We start from the raw sequence: 20,647 nt of genomic DNA, 5'->3' as shown, positions 1-20,647 counted from the left end.
AAACTGGGGATATAGGGGAATGGGTCAGTATGTACATTGAGGTGGATGCATGTCTACATGAAATATATTATTATTTACATAATCTGTTGTTTATTTGGACTAATAAGAAAAATACATTTCTTTTCTTAAAAAATTGGCCAGTATCACAAGTCCATTTAAGTCTAAGAAATGTTCTGGGAAAGAACGTTGTAAGTTACTACAAATCACTGACACCAACACCAACAACAAAATTTAAATAAATGGCAATACTCACAAATAGTGCAAGACTTACAGCTGCATCCTGTTCTGCCTTTTTTTTTATCTGTTTCTGTGCAAGTGTTTTTTGTTTGTTTGTTAATTTATTTATTTGACTTTGTTGTGTATATACTGCTCTGATTGAAAGTTGTACAGCATACATTTTTAAATAAAGTATTACAAAAAAATAAAAAAAAGTAACCTTCCGCATCAGAAATGGGGGAAACTCTCCAGAATAAACTAAAAGAAGACCTGTAAAGGACCTCTTAAGTATCTATGTGTGGATGAAATTAAAACTAAAACAAAAAAAAAAAGCTCCTTTTTGTTGTTGTTTGTTTTATCATCATTATTATTTTTCCACCGAAGCGCGGCGGCGGCGGCGGCGGCTCGCTGTGGGCGGAGCCAGCGCCGTGTTTCCGGCCGGAACAGGCCGACAGAGGTTACTCTCCGAGCGGAGGAACCACCGAAGAAGTCGGGGAGCGGTCGTGTTGGTACCGACGGCCGCTGCTGGACGAAATCTGCCGGAGCGGCGGTGGGACACATCGGGAGGCGGGGGGGGGGGGGGAGAGAGAGAGAGAAAGAAACCGAGGAAGAGGAAGGAGAAGGAGTGGCAGCTGGACTGTCCGCGATGGAAGCCGAGTTTCGGGAAATCGATGAAAACGGGAGCTGGAGCCGAGTCTACCAGGTAAGGAGATCCGGATCTGCGGGTCCAGGTGGGGAAGCGAGCTGTCACTTTTTTATTTCCTCTCCTGTATTCGCTTCGTTTTAATATATCTGTGTGGAAGGCCAGACGGGTTCTGCTGCACAATGAGTGCGCAGCATTTGTCCACTTCATCAGCCTTTTAGTCTTAAGTCCGGTCGGACCGAGCCCGATGATTGATGAGTCCGTCCGGATCCGGTCCACCGCAGTCCGCCGGGGATCCGGTTCGTTTATCGGACCGTCCCGGTTCGGTCGCACGTGTTTTCACGCAAATATCTGAGCTTTTTCTTTGGCAGAGCCGGAGGAAGTGCCCGCATCTTCTCCATTACAAGAGAAAAAGTCCTGCTGGAAAATTACCAAAACCCCCTCAGTATGATCGGAGGAACGATTTATTATTGATCATTTTCTCCTTTTAATCCAGAAGCTGTGCGCCGGTGAAATGGTTGCGTACATCTTCATTTCCCAGAAGGCCAGAGAGACGTTTTCAAATGTCTTGTTTTTGTCTGTTCTTGAGATTCGGCTGCAAACCCGAATGATTAGTCAACCATCAGAAAAATAATCAATCAGTTAATCGTTTCAGTCACATGTACAAAAAAATGGCTTATAATTGTATATGGGACTGATTCTGTGATATCATTCGATAATTACATGCATTATTGTAGTGGTGTAGTTTGTTGCGCTGGAGTCACTTTGTAAATTATTTTCATTGTTGATTAATCAGCTAAATGAAACGTTTAGGTCATAAAATATCAGATAATGGTAAAAACAGCCCATTATAAGCTAAATGTTAACAGCTCCAAAGCTGTCCTGTTAAGCAGCATGAAGAAAAAGGACGAAAAAAAGAGTAAAATCTTCACAATATGTAATGATGATAATAATAGTAATAACAATAATAACAATACATGTTTTTCCATCTGAGGGAATGTACTCGGTTATTGTTCTGGTTTTCACTCACATCAGATGAACTTTTTGTTTACTCTTTCACAAAATATCCATCAACTGCGGCTCAGCGTTCAGTATTTAGTACTATTATATGTTTTTGTTACAGTTCTGTGTGCGCAAACATGATTTAACACCCTGTTCCCCACACACACGCCCACACTTAACATATAATATCTACAGTTGACTGCTGGTTTCTGAGGTATGAGAATGATGCAACAGAAGATGGCTGTAACAATGTACATGTATATATCTTTTATTGTGCCATAGGAGATTCGTCAACAGTCATGTGACCTCCCCTGCAAGGTTGCCAAATTACCTGAAAACAAGAGTCGGAACCGTTACAGAGATGTTAGTCCATGTAAGTTGTCCTTTCTCCTCCTCTGTCCATTTCATCCAACAACAGTCATAACCATCCAAAACATTAATTCAAATCAGCACAGAGCTCCATCCTCCCTGCTGAGTCTGCTCAAAACAAAACAAAAGTGATTTATACTTTAAAGGAAGCCCACAGCTGCACAAAAAAGTCTGATATTGGGTACCAAGTGTTGTAATAATCACGTCTAAAGACACAGTGTTATTGTTAGACAACAGGCAAAACATTGTGTCACTATGGACAGAAAAAAGATGTCATTTCCAGTCAGTTTGGTGGTAGGTAAAGCTACAGAGGGCCCACAGGACATCAGGCTGGTAAAATAGTATCAACAGCCTCTAAACCTCTCAATATTACTTTATGAATTAACATTGGTTGTGTTAAGTAAAATTTAATTTCATTAATTTGACTATTTAAAGGCGCCTGGGCATGTTAATGAATGTTAATCACCTACATCTGCTCAACAGTTGTTGCCCATGTTCCAGATACAACTAGATACCGACAAGTAGATAGTAAAGTTTCAATGAAGATATGAGTGAAAAGAAACCGGAGGAAATGAATCACAGATGTAGAAGTATTGTTTTATCTTTCTTCCAGTGTTTTTCTCGAGTCTTCCCCTCAGCGTGTTCATTGTAATTGTTATTTGAGGCCATCACCGATCAGTCACTCTGCCTCCAACTACTGATGTGTCATTCCATGCAAGAATAACTGAGATATTTCAGGGTTTGAACTGAGTTGTTACTCAGAATCCAGCAGCTGAGCTATGTGGTTTCCTTTTATTCACACTGAATGAACTATGCAAATTGTACAGACCCTATTGCTGCCACAAACTGTTGGTTAACGTTTCTTAATTTGTCTGCTTTTGTTGCAGTTTTATTATTATTATTATTATTTTCATTCCTTCTGTACAAGATGTGAAAACAAGTATGCTGGAACATCTTCACACTGTTTTGATTTTAACTGACATGTCGTTTGAGTCAGTATCAGGACGTCTTAGTGTCAAAGAGCAAAGCGCTAACACCTGTGTTTTATTCAAAGACAGATGGGCCATTTATTCTTCACAGCTGTGTTGATCTGAGCGTTGCCTTTATTCTCCCGAGGGGGATGGGACATGCGAAAAACGCACTGTAGCAGTACGGCAGCATTTACATTTAACTTTTTCCTCCCCTCTCTCCTCAGTTGACCACAGCAGAATACGCCTGCAGCTGGGTGCGAATGACTACATTAATGCCAGCCTAATAACAGTAGAGGAGGCGCAGAGGAACTACATCCTCACTCAGGTAAGGGTGGAGACGAAGTCAGCCTGCTCCTCTGAGGATGTAGCTGCTGTTGGCCAGTGGATAAATAAACCTCCTGCCTACAGATAGCTACAATAACTACAGATGGATGGAAATGTCCTCTTCAGAAGTGTTTGAGGATATCGACATACTCTACCTTTGCTGGGATATTTTACATATTTTGCATTTGATTATTGCAGCAGTAGCAGCAAATCAAACATTTGATTTGATGTTAACTGAGCTGCTACATTATGAACGCACAATTCATAATTAAGATATTTGCTTTCTCTGGAAGAAATACTTCATGATTTAAACCTATTTAAAGTAGCAGATTTAAGCTTAAAAGGGAAGGAAAGAGACATCTAACACCTACATTGTTGTATTCAGTAGTTCTGCTTCCCCCTTTCTGCTTTCTCGTTGAGTTCCACCTTCAGCAGTTACAACAGTGAAATCTCAATTTGACTGACAGCACCGATGAGATCTCTCCCAGATATCTCGACATGACGTGAGCCTTGTAGCTATTACCTCACATCCAGCCAATCAAATAGCAGCGTGCCTGAATGGTGATACACAGGCGATATGACTTAACTCCAAAAATATTCTGAATCAGTTCACAAGCAAACATATGCCCATGCCCCTCTTTAACATTCAGAGACAGTGCACACTCAGTTGTCAGTTTATTAGTTACACCTAAACTAAAACTAAGCAGTCTAATGTGACAGTCCTGCAGTGATTCAGCCCTTCGTGATGTTTACAATGTGGTGCTGTTGCTCTGTTACACATTTGTAATTCTGACTACCTTCACTGTAATGGGTGGTGAATTAGAACAAAATAGAAATACCCTCAGCAGAATACAAAATAGGTCACAACACCACAAAGTGCATCCTCCAAACTAACCACACAGTTGGATCAACTCTGCTCTAAGACAGATTCAACACAAGCCGAGCAGTGTAACCTTCGTGTATGGAGGATTCATTGTTTCATCGGGCTGGATTAGTTTTAGCCAGGTGTGTTTATTAATGTGCTGTGACTTCGAGGCTGAAGCTTGAACAGATAGCTGTTGTACTAGAACACATCAATGTGGCTTCATAGGAGAAGTTATTCTTGCCTACAACTGGGCCCATAAGTCAGAATTTTTCAGCTGATTCCCAGAATTCCAGAGCTGATGTTAAAACCCTGTTACAAACCAAACTGCACAGTTAGAACGAAGGAAGAAGATGCACAACCACAACTGGGACAATTAACAAAAGTTTAGTTCCAAAACATAACATTTAGAGGTTAACAGACCACTAAAGCAGAGACAGTGTATTAGGGCATGGCTACTGAGAAACGACGACCTGCCCAACAATCAGAATAGAGAACAGAGCAGGTCAGTCTCCTGGTTTCAAAAAACATGACAACAGCGAATTCACAATTTGGAGGCTTTAAAACGGTGGTCTAGGAACCAGCGGGTGACATCCGGGTGAGTTGCCACTAGAGTGCGGCGACACAAACTAAATTCCAGCCAAGACCAAGTGGGTCCTTTAGGCAGGACACAGAACCCGAGCTGAGCTCCACCGCAGTTTTACGTGTGTCCGGATTTCAGGATGAGCTCAGGTGCTGGCTGTGCTTTTGCCAAATCCAAGTTTTGTGCTTGAAAAGAAACCAGCCACACAACTCAAGCAACAGGAAGCGAGGACAAGGTCACAAAAGCATTTAGATGAGAGCTTTTTGAAGCCACTGCCTGCACTCCGTCTCTGGGATTAACCCTGATGTATCCTGAGAGGAAAAACACAGAGGGAAGAAAAACATCCACAAATCACTCGCCTGGGAAGCTCATTGTTGTGAGAGCACAGTCATCATTACTACATATTACTACTACACTCCCACCACATCTGGGCTTTGGTAGCTGGACAATAAGACGGCAGTCAGGGATGATTTTAAAAAACAAGAGAGACGCAGTTTGAGTAAAAAAGAGCCATAGTGCCATTTACCGTTCATCATCAAATGCCTGGATAAAATGTCTGGAGTCACTGAACTCATGTAGTTACACTGAAAATAAAACCCACTTTTCACTGTCATTTATTTTCCAGGGACCCCTTCCAATTACATGTGGCCACTTCTGGGAGATGGTGTGGGAGCAGAGGAGCCGCGGTGTGGTGATGCTGAACCGCGTCATAGAGAAAGGATCGGTGAGTGTCACTGTGTCACTTCTAAACCGCGCTGCTTTGCTCTCTGTCTCTCATAACTCAATATAATGTGCACTTTCTTCTGGTTTTAGATTAAATGTGCCCAATACTGGCCACAGAGGGAGGAGAATGACGCCATTTTTGAAGATACAAATTTCAAGCTTACCCTCGTGTCTGAAGACATTAAATCTTACTACACAGTCCGTCAGCTCGAGCTGGAAAATGTGTCTGTAGGTTTCCTGTCTCTGGTGTTCGTGTTTTATCTTTGTTTATGAGTAGGCCTAGATTCAGTGTAGGGCAAAAAGTCTGGATTCACAAGCATGGTTTCCCTTTCTGTAACCGTTCCACAAGTTCACAAGTTCCCTTTCAAAGTAAGTAATGGGCACCAAACTCCGTGAAAAACCACAAGAAAATGTATTGAAAGCTTTAGCCGAAGCTTCAGGAGGACAAATTATCACATCAGAGGTTTTCAAAGTGGGAGGCAAACCTCACCATGGTGCTCCAAAGAGTTTCAGGGGAGAGTAAGCCAAATGAAATGTCAAAGAGAGAGCTTATAAATCAGCTAAAATCTATGTGATTTTGGTTAAGAGACATCAGAGGTGCAGTGGTTTTGGGGAATTTTACTGTTAACTCATAAGAACCTCAAGATGTTTTTGTGTATTGGGTTTAGTCATGCATGATTTCTGTCAAACAGTACTATTAAGCCATCTTGGCTCACTAGCTGCGTGTGTATGGGATGAAACGACAGTCATGATCCCACAGGAACGTAAGAGGGTTAGGGGGCGTTCTCCAATCTTTGTCTGAGAGCAGGGCCGAAGTCTCAAGCTTTGGAACAGGGGAAATGCCCCAGAGGTCGAGTCTGTTTATTGTAAAATGACATGTTTTCTCTTCCATCTTCCTCTGCAGACTCAAGAGACTCGTGAGATTTTACATTTTCACTACACCACCTGGCCCGACTTTGGCGTACCAGAGTCTCCCGCCTCTTTTCTTAACTTCCTGTTCAAGGTGCGAGAGTCCGGCTGCCTAAACTCCGACCAGGGGCCCGTGGTGGTCCACTGCAGCGCCGGCATCGGCCGTTCGGGGACCTTTTGTCTTGTGGACACCTGCCTCTTACTGGTTTGTACAGACCACTGCATTTCAAAAATCATGGTGTCAACGGGCTTTTGCACCTTTTCACACTGAGCTCAATGAACAGTGTGAATGAAACTGAATTCCGTGATCATCAACTCAAGTGACCAATAACTCCTCCAATTATATTTACAAGCTTAAATGAAGTTCAACGCAGAGCTAAAAATGTTCTGCGTTTTTGCTGTTAAACACAGATGTCCATCCGGAAGAACCCGTCTTCTGTGCGTATTCGAGACGTGCTGCTGGAGATGCGGCGCTATCGAATGGGCTTGATTCAGACTGCAGATCAACTTCGCTTCTCCTACCTCGCTGTCAATGAAGGTGCCAAATATATCAAGGGAGACACATCTCTGCAGGCGAGTCCTTCTCCATTCTGCTCGTTATCCTTAAGTGACTGATTTTCCTGACTGTGTTTTCTTTTCAGATTACAAAAGCAGATATATCTGCCATGAGAAATAAAACCGCACATGATACGAAACTGCCAATTAGTTTCAGCAAATGCTCAAAGGCATTTTGTTATTTTCCCCGCAGGAGTCATGGAAAGAGCTCTCCAATGAGGAAGACGATCCTCCAGAGTTCAGCCCTCCTCCTCCTATTCCTCCTCCAAGAGACCCCCATAATGGGAAAGCTGAACCATCCTTTTTCCCTCAAAGTGATGAAATAATCCGACCCGTGGAAACGCGGAGCCTTGGGTATTTATCTAAGTGATGCTTTGGATGATTCAGTTGTCGTCAGTAGTTGAAGGGACTTTTTAGGTAGTCACTGTTGTGCCACAAGAAACTGAGTTAAGTTGAGCAGGGGGGCAGATGAGGCGGGGGGGCCTTTTCTGTTTTCTGTTCCTTTTCCAGTCACTGGAAGCCAAGTGAAATGTGTGTTTATGAGTCAAAATATTTACAGCGCTGTTGGTGTATGTGGTTATTTCCTCCGAAATGACGTGCCGTTTTCCAGTGAGTTAAATCAGTTTGTGTCATTTAAAGGTCCAGAAAAGAAGTTTGTAAAATGTCTAAATCAAAAATTTTAGCCATCCAATCCAAAGCAATTAGTCACATAAACAGACTGCAGCGATATTTATGCTCCAGCTGGAGGATGATGCAACGCACCTGACTAAAGTCTGTAAATAGAATTCAGATGTGCAAACATGGAAAAAGTGAATTTTGGAGGAAGAAGTGTTTCAGCGGACGCGACAATTTGATTATTATGATGTCCTCATCAGTCAGTTGTGTTATTTTTCTAGTGAAAGGGAAATAAAACATAAATTAAGCATACAAAACATGCATAGAAATTAAACAGATGTGTCACCCATGTTTGCCACATTAAATATGAGGAAGCCAAGTTTAGTTTTTCAGTTGGCTCAGTTAGCTATGGCAGGGTAAATGTTGAGTTAATCTCTTTGTAGTCCGTTTGAAAAATCTTTAAAAGCTCTAAAACAACCAGCCGCGATAGCTCTGTTCAGCTTTAACTCCACTCTGCTGTCGGCCTTCTTTCTCCATACAGCTCCTCACGAGAGTCGGAGCTGCGAAAGAGGAACGTGGATGCCCCGCAGCCGCCTCCTGATGTTGGTGACCAGCTTCACGGCCACACAGGAAGCCAAGATCTTACTTCCAAAGCTCCAACCAAACCCCAGCAGCATGAGGCCCAGGAGGAGGAGGCGCCGGCCAGGGCGGCGGAGCAGCCAAAGGAAAGCTCTGCTGTGCCGGGGACCTGGTCCCCTCTACTAGCCAACGTGTGCCTGTGCACGGCGCTGGCTTTCAGTGCTTATGTCTGTTATCGAGCCTATTTCCACTGATGTCCGTCCTTTCTCCCTTGTGGCTTTTTTTTTTTTTTTTTAATGCTGTTGTTCCTCCCTGTCTCTCCACTGATGTTGCAAAGTGGACTGCGCTGGCCAATCAGCTTCCTTTGACCTCTGGGTTTACTCTGCGAGTGAGTGGGATTATTTGGACTTCGGCAGATTCAGGATCGCTTGTTTAATTTTTACAATTGCAGCGCGACGGGGGGTCGGCCGGTTGGGAAGAAGTCCTGCCGCTCCTCAGCTCGCACCCAAACAGTCTATCTGTGTGTCATCTTTGATGCTCAGGGCTTCAGTTTTTCAGGTGTCATTGACCTTGAATGCGCGTGCCGACTTAAAAACTGTTCATTGGTTCATCCTCTACCGCTTGTCCGTTTCCAGGTCGCGGGTGGTGCTGGGGCCAATCCCAGCTCACACTGGGCGAGTCCATCGCTGGTCCGCTTAAGAACTGTCAGTCAGTAGTATTGTACATATCGCGGCCAGTGGAGGAGAAGGGTTTGTTTTAGCTTCCTTGTTCTGTGAACCAGGATGAATGGCCTGTCAGCCCACTTTACAAATCTCCTCTCCTATGTAACACAACGGCAAAATATGTTCTTCCATTTCAAATTTTGTACTGTGTCCGTTATGATTTCACACATTCTCTCTTTCTGCTCACACAAATCTTTGACCAGCCTATCTGAAAATATGCCAGTAAGGGAAATAATAGTTGGGGTAAAAAAAAAAAAATAAGGTGGTTTTTTTTTTTTGTGTGTTCTTTTTCTGGGTCAATATTAAACCCAACATGTGAAAGTAAGAGGAAAGCCGTTCTGTGCCCACCAGATAAGAGATGCATGCTGGGGTGGGCGCTGAATTGTTATCTGTCGTCACCTGTGGCCTGTGGTGGCTGAGTCTTTACAGTATGTGTGTTTTTGATTTGGTTTTTTAGAGTGTGCGTGCGTTTGTGTGTGATGTATATTTGAGTGAGTGGTAGTTATTGGAGCTTTCTACTGATGCTTGAGTTAAATCTACTCAGTGAGAAACATTGATGTAACATTTGTGGGATGGTAAAGTAAGATTTACAGACTGGTGACTGATGTCTTGCTGCATTTTCTCTGCGAACCTTCTCCGTTTGCCTGGCGTTGTCAAACTGACATGGGAACATTATTTACATCACAAATAAGTAATTTTTTTTTTTTTTTTTTTTTTTTTTTGTGGAGGGGCAGCTTTTCAGTCGCAGTGATTAAAAGCTTGTGTAGGCTTATTTATTGAGAAGTTATGTAACGACACAACCTGAAAGCAGCTGACGCATGTTGTAAAGTAGGTGAATGCCTTCAGTCAGTCGAGTTGTGCCGACCTCATAAACGGAGACACACGGTAGCCAACACCCAACAGTTTGTCTCCAGCAATACAAAATCCTTAATAACACTTCGCCCTTTAACTTAAACTCTGAAATTTCCAGGTAAACGTGGATTTTGAACAAACCAAAAATCAAACACCAGCACAGGGATGAAAACAATACACTGTAGTAATGATCTGTTGTGTTAGCTGGCTCTATTGTTTTGTACGATTATGTTGTTTTTTTTTTTGTTTTTGGCATGCTGCATATGTGAATCAGCGGGTTTGTCCTAAGAAGAGATTAGTTAAGCTGCTAGCGTTCAGTTTACCTTTGGGACTCAACAAAGTTCAGCACTTGAGTCCGACAGCTCTACCTTCCTTTAGAATGTATAAATGTCCTGACAGAGGACACACCCAGATTAGATATATATTTTTGTTTTGTTCAAATCAGGGTTTTGTTTTATTTTTTTCTGCTTTAGCAAGAGATTAAATCTCAGCAGCTGTGCAGCCATTGCACCAGGTTTTCCTGTTTTTTCTATACGTATGCTGAGCTCAAAACTGTGTATTTTTTTATTTACATTTGTTTTCCTTTTTAAATAAAAAAAATAAATAAAAGGCGTACTGTTGTATTTGTTTGGTTTTTTAGAACAGACAAACGTCTCCAGCCTCATTCTTAATTCACAACCATGATTATGGTAATAAAAGATCACACCACACTGTGTTTTTATTTTATTGGTAGGTTCATAGCAGAGCTGGACAAAGTCCACAGCTGCAGTTAAAGACTGGTTTAATAATCCTCCATTACAAATGGAATTCTTTAACTACTGGAGTGCTTATTTTTAAAAAATGTTTTCGTATTTAAAATGGCTGGGATTATATTTTATGATAGTACATTGTTTTTTCTTCCACGGTGTATTTACAAATCCTCCTGATTCTGAAACAATGTGGTGCTGAATAAAGCTGCAGAATAAAAAGCTTTTACAGTGAATGTTCACTCTCAGCCAGAACACAGCTGCCTGTTTAAAACTTTATCTGGAATAATAAAAATGATAAAATGAATACAGCTGATTAACATCAGTGCTTTCAAGTACACCAAAGGAATGTAGTTCTTTGTCTTTTAAATCAGGTTTTTGGGGAGATTGGATCCGACTGATAAACACAAAAAGAAAGGAAAAACATTTGGATGAAAATGGAATAAAAAGAGATAGCGAAATAAGAGTAGAGAAATTAAGCAATCAAATGGAGAATTTAAAAACTCAATATATCTAATTCTGGCAGTGAGTGCTGAGCTCCACACGTTCTTGGTGCACATCAGTGTCAGCGTTATTAAACAACTCCCCATCTAACAGCTCAGAAAGATCAGCAACAGGCATACATAACTGATCAAAAAGAGTGTATAAATCTATTTTACGGCTTATTCAGAAATGATTTAGATCTCTTTGATAGATTAATTGTCATGATAAGGTTAATGAATGTCTACAGCCGGGGTTCGTTACTACAGCTTCTATTTTGATTTATTCGACAAATAGTTATTTGCAGTTATAAGTTTTGAAGGTTTCAGAGGAAATTCATTTAGTCTGCAGCCTGTTAACACTGAAGAAGATGATTTTTAGGAATTAATAATCCGTTCCAACTGACTGACTCATCTTTATTGTGCTTTTTATGTTTCCCGTGTCACTTTTCACAAACTGTATCGAGGCATGTGCTGTAAATAGACCACAAGGTGTCTCTGTCAGACTGTTGGCTTTTTCTCTCTGTGAATGGGGAACCTCAGCTTTCTGCTGCAGCCCACTCTTTCCTGTTTTCTCTGCCATACCTGGGTTTACACATCAGTTGTGTTTTATTTATGATATTCTGGAGTAAGAGGTATTCTTCTACTGACTGACCACCCAAATCCTGCAGTATTTAAGGGGCCGGTGAGCCTGTACACTACAAATATGGCTCCAACTGCAATTCCTCCCGATTTATAAAACAAGTACATCTTGGGAAAGATGCTTTTCATCTTCCTTAAATTCTGTGCGATCTCACAGACATTACTGATATAAAAGGGTCTCTCAGCAGTATTCTGTGGAAACACACGCAGTTCCTATTTAACACACAGACACACAAACGCTCAGAGCTGATATCCAAACTGTTTGACAAAGAATGAGTTTGGCTGAAGAACCACCAGAATGATGGTATGTGAGCATTGAGGGAGAAGAGAACATGTTTGTAGACACATGCGTTGCTTGAGCAAACTCTAGCACTCGGGCGTAGCACAGATGATTTGGCAAGAGTCTTGGCTAGAACTTCCTGTTTGGGAAACTAGAGGCAGGCACTGATATGTGATGTGAGGAATGCAATTTAAACAGAGTGAGTAACAGCACTCCCAACCATGGCTCTGCTGACGTCAAGAGACAGCATGTTCGCACAAGCTTCTATACTCAAGGTGTTACCGGAAGTCATCTTAAAGTCACAGTTGTCTTTTGAAACTGATCTGAGAGTGCAGCCATGACTCATGTTGTCTGAGGTGAAGACTTCTGTCAGTCTGTCATTGTGATTATTTAAATGTCTCTCATATCTGTGTATACCACCTATCAGGCCACACTTTTCAGTAATTGTGTTTTTGGTGATGTGAATAAATATTGGATGTCAACTACGTGTTCTTCTGCTTACTGCTTTGCTCAGTCTAATTGTGCACAACGCTGACTCCACATTTACAATCGACCAAAAAGGATATCTGACTTGTCCTGCTGACTCTTCCAACATGTGTCCTCGGTTTAGTTATTAACCTGGAACTTCCCAATGGCCGGCCAGCTCAGAGGGTGGGTGGGACGATCTTTGACTGTAAGTCTCGTTCGTAGCCTGGAGATCATTTTCACAGAGCGTCGAGCAGGGATCAGGAAATTCCTGAATGCGAGGGGAGTCAGATCTTTCCAAGCATGACTCTGCAAAGCCTGAGTCACCGTGTACGGCAGCATTGGACAATGGAAATTTGACACCAACAAGTGTGAGTACACTGTCAGGTGTACCATGTCTCTTCATGCCCTTATCATTTCAAAACGTCAGAAAAGCCCACAAGGGGAGTGAATGAGACATCTTTCAGTATCTGTCAGCAGAGTGTACTGCACATCAGTACAGTTTTGAAGTATGTGCCCACTCTGGGAGTATTTTCATTTCATTCCACAATATTTCATTTTGATAAACATTCATACTGCGCCTAAAAATAGTTCAAAACACAGCAAATGAGTTGTGTAAGATCAGGTAAGATAAGTAAGTAAAATTCACTCTTCATTTGTTTCTCCTGCTAAGAGAAAGATTACACCACCTCAATGTGAGTTCAGTAAATCTGAAGCTCCGACCAGCTGCTGGTGGCCTTAGCTCAGCAAAAAGACCGGCAACAGGACCAATCAGCTTTCCTGGCTGTGTCCTTCTCCAAAGCTCAGTAATCAATACATCTCAAATGTAAATCTATACATGAAAAAAAGTCACTGTCATGTCTGCACATTAAACGGGTAATGTGGGTAATATAACATTCAGCTTTAGTTTCTGGATTTAATTGTATTTGTCAAGGCCCGAGAAGCTGGTCGCTAATGGTACATGTAGTGTTTAGCATTTAGCATTTCTGAAAAAGTTCTGAAAGTTTTTCGCCTTCAGGAATTTACTTCTCAAATCGGATCAGCTGAAATTATGGTGATTTCTTACTGATATTGTTCTTTTGAAGCAAATTTATTATTGACGAAAGACTTAAAATCAAATATTTGCTGTGGCCAGCACAGAGAGGTTGGCATCTGTTGCCATTACTATAAAAAATACAGATCGTGCTTTTTATTTATTTATTTATTTTTCACGAGACAATTTGAACTTCTTGCATTAAAGTCAGCACTTTTTAAAGGCCATTTTAGCGACAGAGGAGAATTAACCCTAAATCAACCTCTTAACGTTTGACTGACTGGAACTGCTTGTCCTCTACCATGACTCATTCAATATTTCACAACTAATTAACTGTACATGTCTTCCTTCTTCCCTGTAACCAAAGGCGTGCCCCATTGTTCAATACCAGGACCACTGCTGTTATTCGTCTGTCATAATCTGTAAAATGCTGCCCTCGAAATTTATCTCAGCAGCCAAATGGGTGGAAATGCTTAATTGACTGAAATTGGGATTAAAACTGCACCCTCAAATTTCTACTTTGGAATAAATTTTAGTTGTCTGCTTGTTTGTTGGTTTGTTGTTAACATTTATTGGTATTGGTCATGACTGCACCTGAGCTGTGCCTACAAATGTGTAGTGAACTGATGAACTGTGCAAACCTGGCAGGGGGATAAGTCACGAGCCAGCGAATAAACCATTACATTCCGGCGCAGCTCTGGATCGTTTGCTGTAAAGTTTTGCTCTCTGACGTGTGCTCGGTGTTGGCTGGCATGGGCCTTGGCAGATGTCAGCTCCTTCTGAATGGCCTGAAGCGCCAAAGTGTGGTGAAAATGATACTCTTTGTAAAAGTAATTGCTTCTCATTGTTCATTTTAGAAAATTGTACATTTAGGGGTTATTGTTATTTATGTTGCCTCCTTATATTTTATGTATTTTAATTTCAGTGAGAGATTTACCTGCTTGAATAAAGATTACTGAAGAATAACTCGATACCCAACAGCTAATTCACTTGAACTCATTTTGATTCAACAGAAAAGTTTAACTGTGTGTTAAATAATCTGTGTAAATAAAAGAATGTATCGAATTTTTTTTCTCCATTGAGACAGCTTGATTGTTTTTAGCTCAAATGGAAAAGTCCTGTGTTTTTCTTCTCATTACACTGCAGGCAGAAGCCGACGTCTTCGGCTATGTCTGTTGAGACATTCACCCGTGAGTAGTTCCTGTTCCTGTTCCTGTCCCCTCAGCTCCTGTTGACGACCAACTGTCAAAGACACACACACACTGATGTGACATGTAGTACCTCGCCTGTCGGAGCACTGACTCGCCTGCATTTAGGTCATAGCATAAATACAGAGGTTGGAGCTGGTTCTTCCCCCTTAGTGCGCTTCAAGCTCCCGCATCCTTCCTCTGTGATGACTTTGACGTCGATATATAGTCTGCATGTAAACAAAGCTGGTTGGCCTGTCTGCCTCACCGCAGATGTCACCGCCGTGTTCCTTTGGGTTACTGTTGATCTATTTCGTCACAGCAACTGCAGAACGCACGGCAATTTGTTGGAGCTGATTTGTGTGACTGACAATGATTTTGTGTTTGTGACAACAACCTTCGCCAACGAGGTGAAAGGGGAAACGTGGTTAACGTGAGGATGGTCACATAGTCGAAGCTTGTGTAGGTGTTGCATGTTGTCACTCCTGCCAATGCTGTCAACACACCCTGCCACCTGTTGCATAAGCTGTCCATGACAAAGCTCCTAATAACAATAGTATTAAATCTAGCTGCTGTCTCCGAGAGTACATTTTGCTAATGTGCTTGCTGACAACCACAGTGTTGTTTCATTTTTTAAAGCGTAACAGTCTCTCTCCTGCAGGCTGTTACACGCAGTCACAAGATCCGAGGAGAACATTCTTTCCTTCAGATTTATCTCTCCCATCATTGATCCAGTCTAAATCTGTCCTCTTACCTTCCATTTAAATTGCAGTTGCAGACCTGAATGTTTCCTTTCTATCTGCATGATTGCCTCAAAATTCGGGCACACATTCATCTTTTCTTCCTTAATTGAAAAAAAAAAAAAAAAAAAAAAAAATCTCCAGTTTAGAGTAACCAAGGGGCCAAATTTCCACTTCCATAATATTTGCAATTTCCATTGCCTGGCTGTCAAAATAAAACAGGATGTCAGCTTATTTCTCCAGTGTGTCAGAGTGTCTGGTAATCTAGGAAAGTTTTATATGTGAGCTTTGAGGAACCGTGCCATAGGCTGAACTTTCAATGGTGAAGGAACTTTAGTACCTTCAAAGACCAGCTGGGCACCTTTTCCTTTCTAAAGCCATCATAAAAGTAGCAATAGTCGGAACTATATAGGAAATTACTAAGATGTATACGTTTGTGTAGAGTCATTGCAGTTAAAGATAAACATCCTGATTAAATCTCATTTGACTCTCGTCGCATGACGTGACACCAAATGAGCTCCAAATTTCTTGAAGACTGATCAGAGAGAAAATGGTACAAGTTGTATTCTTTCTTTCTTAAACAGATAAGAAGAGTACTGTACAATACTTCAAAGAATTCACACCGCAGCTTTTTTTTATTCGATTTTTGATGTATTCTTTGATTTTATCGTGATAGAGGCAATGACAGAAAGGTTAAAAAGTCAGAGAGAGAGAGAAAATGTGGTTCTTTTTCATCTACATTAAACAAAAAATTTGAAGCAAACTAAGTTTATTTTAAATTTTTGTTCTTTGATTTTTTTTTTTTTTTGATTTTTTTTTTCAACCTAACCAGTGTTGGAAAGGTTACTTTTTTCACCCTGTATGAGACTGCAGGTGATTCATTGTACCCTCTAAAGGCTAATTAACTTTTAATTGGTCACTGCCACAAAGAAATATCAGAACCTAACTATCTCTGCAGGTTAATATCAGATGAAAACACAACAGTGAATAAAAGTATTGAGGAGTGTCCCATATGGATAAGTGGTTAGGGAGCGTTACCAAACAAACCAGTTGAGTCTGGCTCAACTCTGCACTGTGAATACCAAGGTCAAAATAACAAAATAGAAAACAATAGCATTAGGTACAACTTAGATTAAAGTTAATAGTTAGTGTATGGGTTTATTTAAAAGGTGGTGCGTGTTTTAGTAATGCGTTCTTAAGGTGAATATCATATTTTCCATTGCAGCGTTCTCACAAAAATTTCAAAATGTTACAAATTTCTAAGCAACAACATTTTTGATTTAATACATTTTTTTCTCTGTAACTATGACTGTACCATATTAGACAGCACAAATAATTCATTACTTTCTCCCATTACAAATAAGTTCTTCCCAAACTGACCAAATGTACCTGTTAAATTGTGTTTTTAGCTCTGAATGCATTCTCATCAGTGTGCTGAATTAGAATTATTGGGATTAATCATCTTTGTTTGATCTGCAATTATGATGACATCATTATTTTTAAATATTGTAAACTGACCGTTGCCCTTTTTGAAACTAGTTGATGCAGATTTTTTAAACGTTTTTTAGAATTAAAAGGACATTTTCTATAATTTAAAAAATTATTGTCATGATAGTTTGTCAGACTCAAATGAAATGTCATGAAATTTCATTCCAGTGCTTTGTGCATATTTAAGAAATCATCCTTTCCTCACTCTGCATAAGCCTCAGTGACAACTTAACATCCCATCAGTGTATTGAAAGTGACTTTTCTCACGCAGAAAAGTTGCTCTAATAATTAAACCAACGTTCATTTTGCAAGGATCGCCTGATGTTACACAAGATCTGGGCAGTGATACTTGCTGTGTAGTGACCGCAAGTCACTTCTGCTCGTCAGTTTGTGTTTTGACAGTCATCTACAGCAAAAATAGCAGAAGTGAACAATGATGTTGAAATCTTGGTTCACTTCAAGACAGATCATGTTCTGGTCCGTTTACCGTAGCTCAAGTGGTTTAGCTTCCCGTTACAACCCATGGTCCGGACATCCGTAGTTCCTTTTCTTTTGGAGGAGGAACTGTAATCAAACAAGAAAAATCAAAATCTAACATTTATAAATATCTTTTTTCAATGTGGCTCAAACAATGACACAGGTTTGGCTATTAGCAAAGTCAAATATTTCAGATTTAGAGGCCCAGACATTTTATCCCTTGTCTGTCATCGCTCTTCAGAATCATTCAATAATTCAATAAAACTGAGCTAAAATCAATAGCAGGTTAGTGCAATTTCCCTCCATTTTGGGTTGCACCATCATTAATTTTAACTCTGATTGTTGGTCCATCTGTGGGATGAAACTTGCACAGAATAGACACTGAAATGGAGGACTCAACTCAACTGAGCGCTTCTTTAAACCCATTTCTTAAAACTCCAGTCAGAGTGACTCTCGTTCTTCGAAAATTTCTCGGTTACAAATAATGTTTAATTTTATCTGGTTTCAGCTTAAGCTCATGTGACACCCTCATTACACATGTAAATAGAAAACAAAACAGGACCCAGAATAGAGCTTTGAGGTACTCCACAGCTTAATCGAGATCTGGTGCATCATAACAAAAAGGAAGACAATAAAGGACCAGTGGTTAACACTTTGGCCTCACAGCAAGAAGGCTCTGGGTTCAATTCCAGGGCTTGAGGCCTTTATGTGTGGAGTTTGCATGCACTCTCTCTGCTTGGCACTTCACTCTGGCTACTCCAGCTTCCTCCCACTGCAGGCATGACTCTGAGTGGTTGTATGACTCTATATGTCAACCTTGTGATGAACTGGGTACCTGTGCAGAGTGTCACCCACTCTTTTCCAGCAGCCACGTGACCCCGAACAGTTATGTAAAGACAATGGACGGATCCAAGACTAAACACCTAAATGGTGGTATCTTTCAAACTTCTGCTGATAGACTTTTTTTGTTAACAAGTCAAAAAAAGGGAATCATCTTTGCAGCTAAGGCCTATTACCTCTTGTTCTTTGGAACCACTACACTCTGTTGTTGCCCAACTATTAGAAAAAATTTCAGTTGCCCTGTCCCATTAATCTCTGTGCTTCTTGCTTTGGTTTTTATGCAACATAAAAACAAACACTGCAATTTATCTTGACTTCTTGACGCACCACCCTTCTTTTATAATACTGGCTAGAACAACAGAGTAGGGTTAGTCTATGGTTGACAATGTGCTATGAACTCCTGATTGTGTGAAGTTTGCAGGAACTACAGTGACCATCTGTTTGAGGAAGTTATTGATGCCCTGAAAAAAATGAAAGTATTTGTTGCCTCTTTTTATTAGATATACATACCAATAAGCTTGGAGATGAATTCTACCAAACCTGAACTGATTGCCATTTTGGATTTTTTTCAGTGGGATTTGTTAAATATTAAGGTAAAATATCAAACTTATGAGTTTATGTGCACTAATAAGCTGTGTTAAAACAGCCACTATGTTTGATTTCATTAAGATAAAATAATTATATAATTATTATAGTTCTAATTATAGCTGTAATTTTTTATTACTGCTGTAATGACATACTTGAACATACATCATAATATCAGCATGAAGCAGTACATGCTGTGTTTGTTATGTGAACAAATTTTGGTTTCCTATTTTTGTTTTTACAAGAGGCCATATTGGCGCTTCCACTACATTATAACAACATGATTCTAATTATCATTATTGATTTGTCTAAATTAACCTAGAAAATGATGAAAATTACGTGGAAAACATCTTCAAATTCCTCATTTTAGTCTTGTTTAGGCCCAAAATTGAAGATATTAAAATCTTGATGTCAGAGAACTTGGAAACAGTCAATATTTATTTCTGCTCACATAAATGACTAAAAAAAAAAAATTGATTATCAAAATAGTTTGTGTATCAATTTGAGTCAACTAAGCAATTCTTGCTGCTGTGCATCATCCATTAAATTGAACACGTCGTGCTTGTTTCTAAATTATCTTCTCTGTGCAGACATCATACATCCTTTTCCACCGTTGCTTAGTGAAATTTCATTTCAACACAACTGTTGTAATACCTCTGATGTGAAACTGCAACAAATTTGCTGCGCCTGCTGAAGCATTTGTATGAAATAAATCAGAAAAATTGGACTAAAGCCAAATTATTAGAAGCGTTAAATAATATCAGGCTGTGTCTTCAGCATCCGACTTTTTGTTTATTTGTTGTTCATTTGAAAAACGCAAACCTGATACATTATTGAAAGGTATTTTGAGGAACAAGCAACTGCTCATAAATGTCAAAAAAACATTAACATGACTCAGAGGTAGAAAAAAGAAATTCTTCCATTTCACAACATCTGGTACAGAGTGGACATCAGCATGACAGGTGTGTGTGTGTGTGTGTGTGTGCGTTTATATTGGTTTATCAGAGGAGTTTTTAGGAGGCCAGCTGGCCCTTGGAGGGGCTGTGATGCAACGAAGAGTTTACGGACAGACACTGCCCATTGACGGTAAAATGTTGAAAGGGGGCCGGGCTAAACTTTTAAGAAAGGAGGTCATCCTGTGTGGGAATTTCCCTCTCTCCTGTCAGCATGTGAGCCAGGAGCAGGGAAAGACTGTTTAGAGCTCAAATAGGAAATGTGGGGTCATCAGAGAAAAAATGCCTAGAATGTATGATTGAATCGGCGCCAGCGCTGGAAGAGCAACGAGGAGGGCAGGAAGCTCACAGCAAAGTAGATCTTACGCTGTCCCACATTATTTGAGATTTTTCTTTTTTCCTTCATTTGTGTGCTCAAAACATTGACGAATCTCTTGAAATCTCATCAGAAATGATCCTTTTTGCTTTTTCTTTTTTTTTTTTTTTTTGCATGCAGTAAGAGCTTAAGCCAAGACTACTTACAAACTATTGTCATGTACATGGAGGATAACAATGTATTACTTAAAAGTGGGTGTAACATTCTTCAAGCAGTGATGTGTTGTGGAGAGGGAGGATGTTGCACAACAGCTTAAAACTAAACTGTTCATCATTGAGTGTGTTGAAATATCCAGCATATTTAAAAGGCCATTTCCAACTGCACCAAACATCACACAGCTTTCATGTTATTTCGAGACCGTAACGTGACTTTTTAATGTAGGCAGCGCTTCCTCTCCAGAAAATGAAAAACAGCAGAGTTTGCAGCAAAGT

General features: G+C 40.4%; 1 protein-coding gene across 1 annotated transcript; it reads left to right on the top strand.

Moving 5' to 3' along the window:
• The first annotated feature begins 763 nt into the window (after positions 1-763).
• On the top strand, positions 764-10,538 carry ptpn1 (protein tyrosine phosphatase non-receptor type 1). The gene is made up of 9 exons (XM_029507168.1): positions 764-919; positions 2,144-2,234; positions 3,426-3,526; positions 5,596-5,694; positions 5,784-5,921; positions 6,598-6,807; positions 7,014-7,175; positions 7,351-7,511; positions 8,314-10,538. Exons 1-9 carry the CDS (start codon positions 863-865, stop codon positions 8,603-8,605), a joined length of 1,311 nt encoding a protein of 436 aa, XP_029363028.1. The 5' UTR covers positions 764-862; the 3' UTR covers positions 8,606-10,538.
• The last annotated feature ends 10,109 nt before the right edge of the window (positions 10,539-20,647 follow it).

This window comes from Echeneis naucrates, chromosome 7 (assembly GCF_900963305.1).
Source record: "Echeneis naucrates chromosome 7, fEcheNa1.1, whole genome shotgun sequence".
NCBI classification, from domain to species: domain Eukaryota; kingdom Metazoa; phylum Chordata; class Actinopteri; order Carangiformes; family Echeneidae; genus Echeneis; species Echeneis naucrates.
This window is presented reverse-complemented; position numbering and strand designations above follow the sequence as displayed.

What these genes read in the sequence shown, in the direction of transcription:
- ptpn1 (XM_029507168.1), top strand. Translation starts at nt 863, where the DNA reads ATGGAAGCCGAGTTTCGGGAAATCGATGAAAACGGGAGCTGGAGCCGA. An exon ending in TTACAGAGATGTTAGTCCAT is followed by an intron (nt 2,235 to 3,425) that starts GTAAGTTGTCCT and finishes CTCTCTCCTCAG; the next exon opens with TTGACCACAGCAGAATACGC. An exon ending in TCGAGCTGGAAAATGTGTCT is followed by an intron (nt 5,922 to 6,597) that starts GTAGGTTTCCTG and finishes CTTCCTCTGCAG; the next exon opens with ACTCAAGAGACTCGTGAGAT.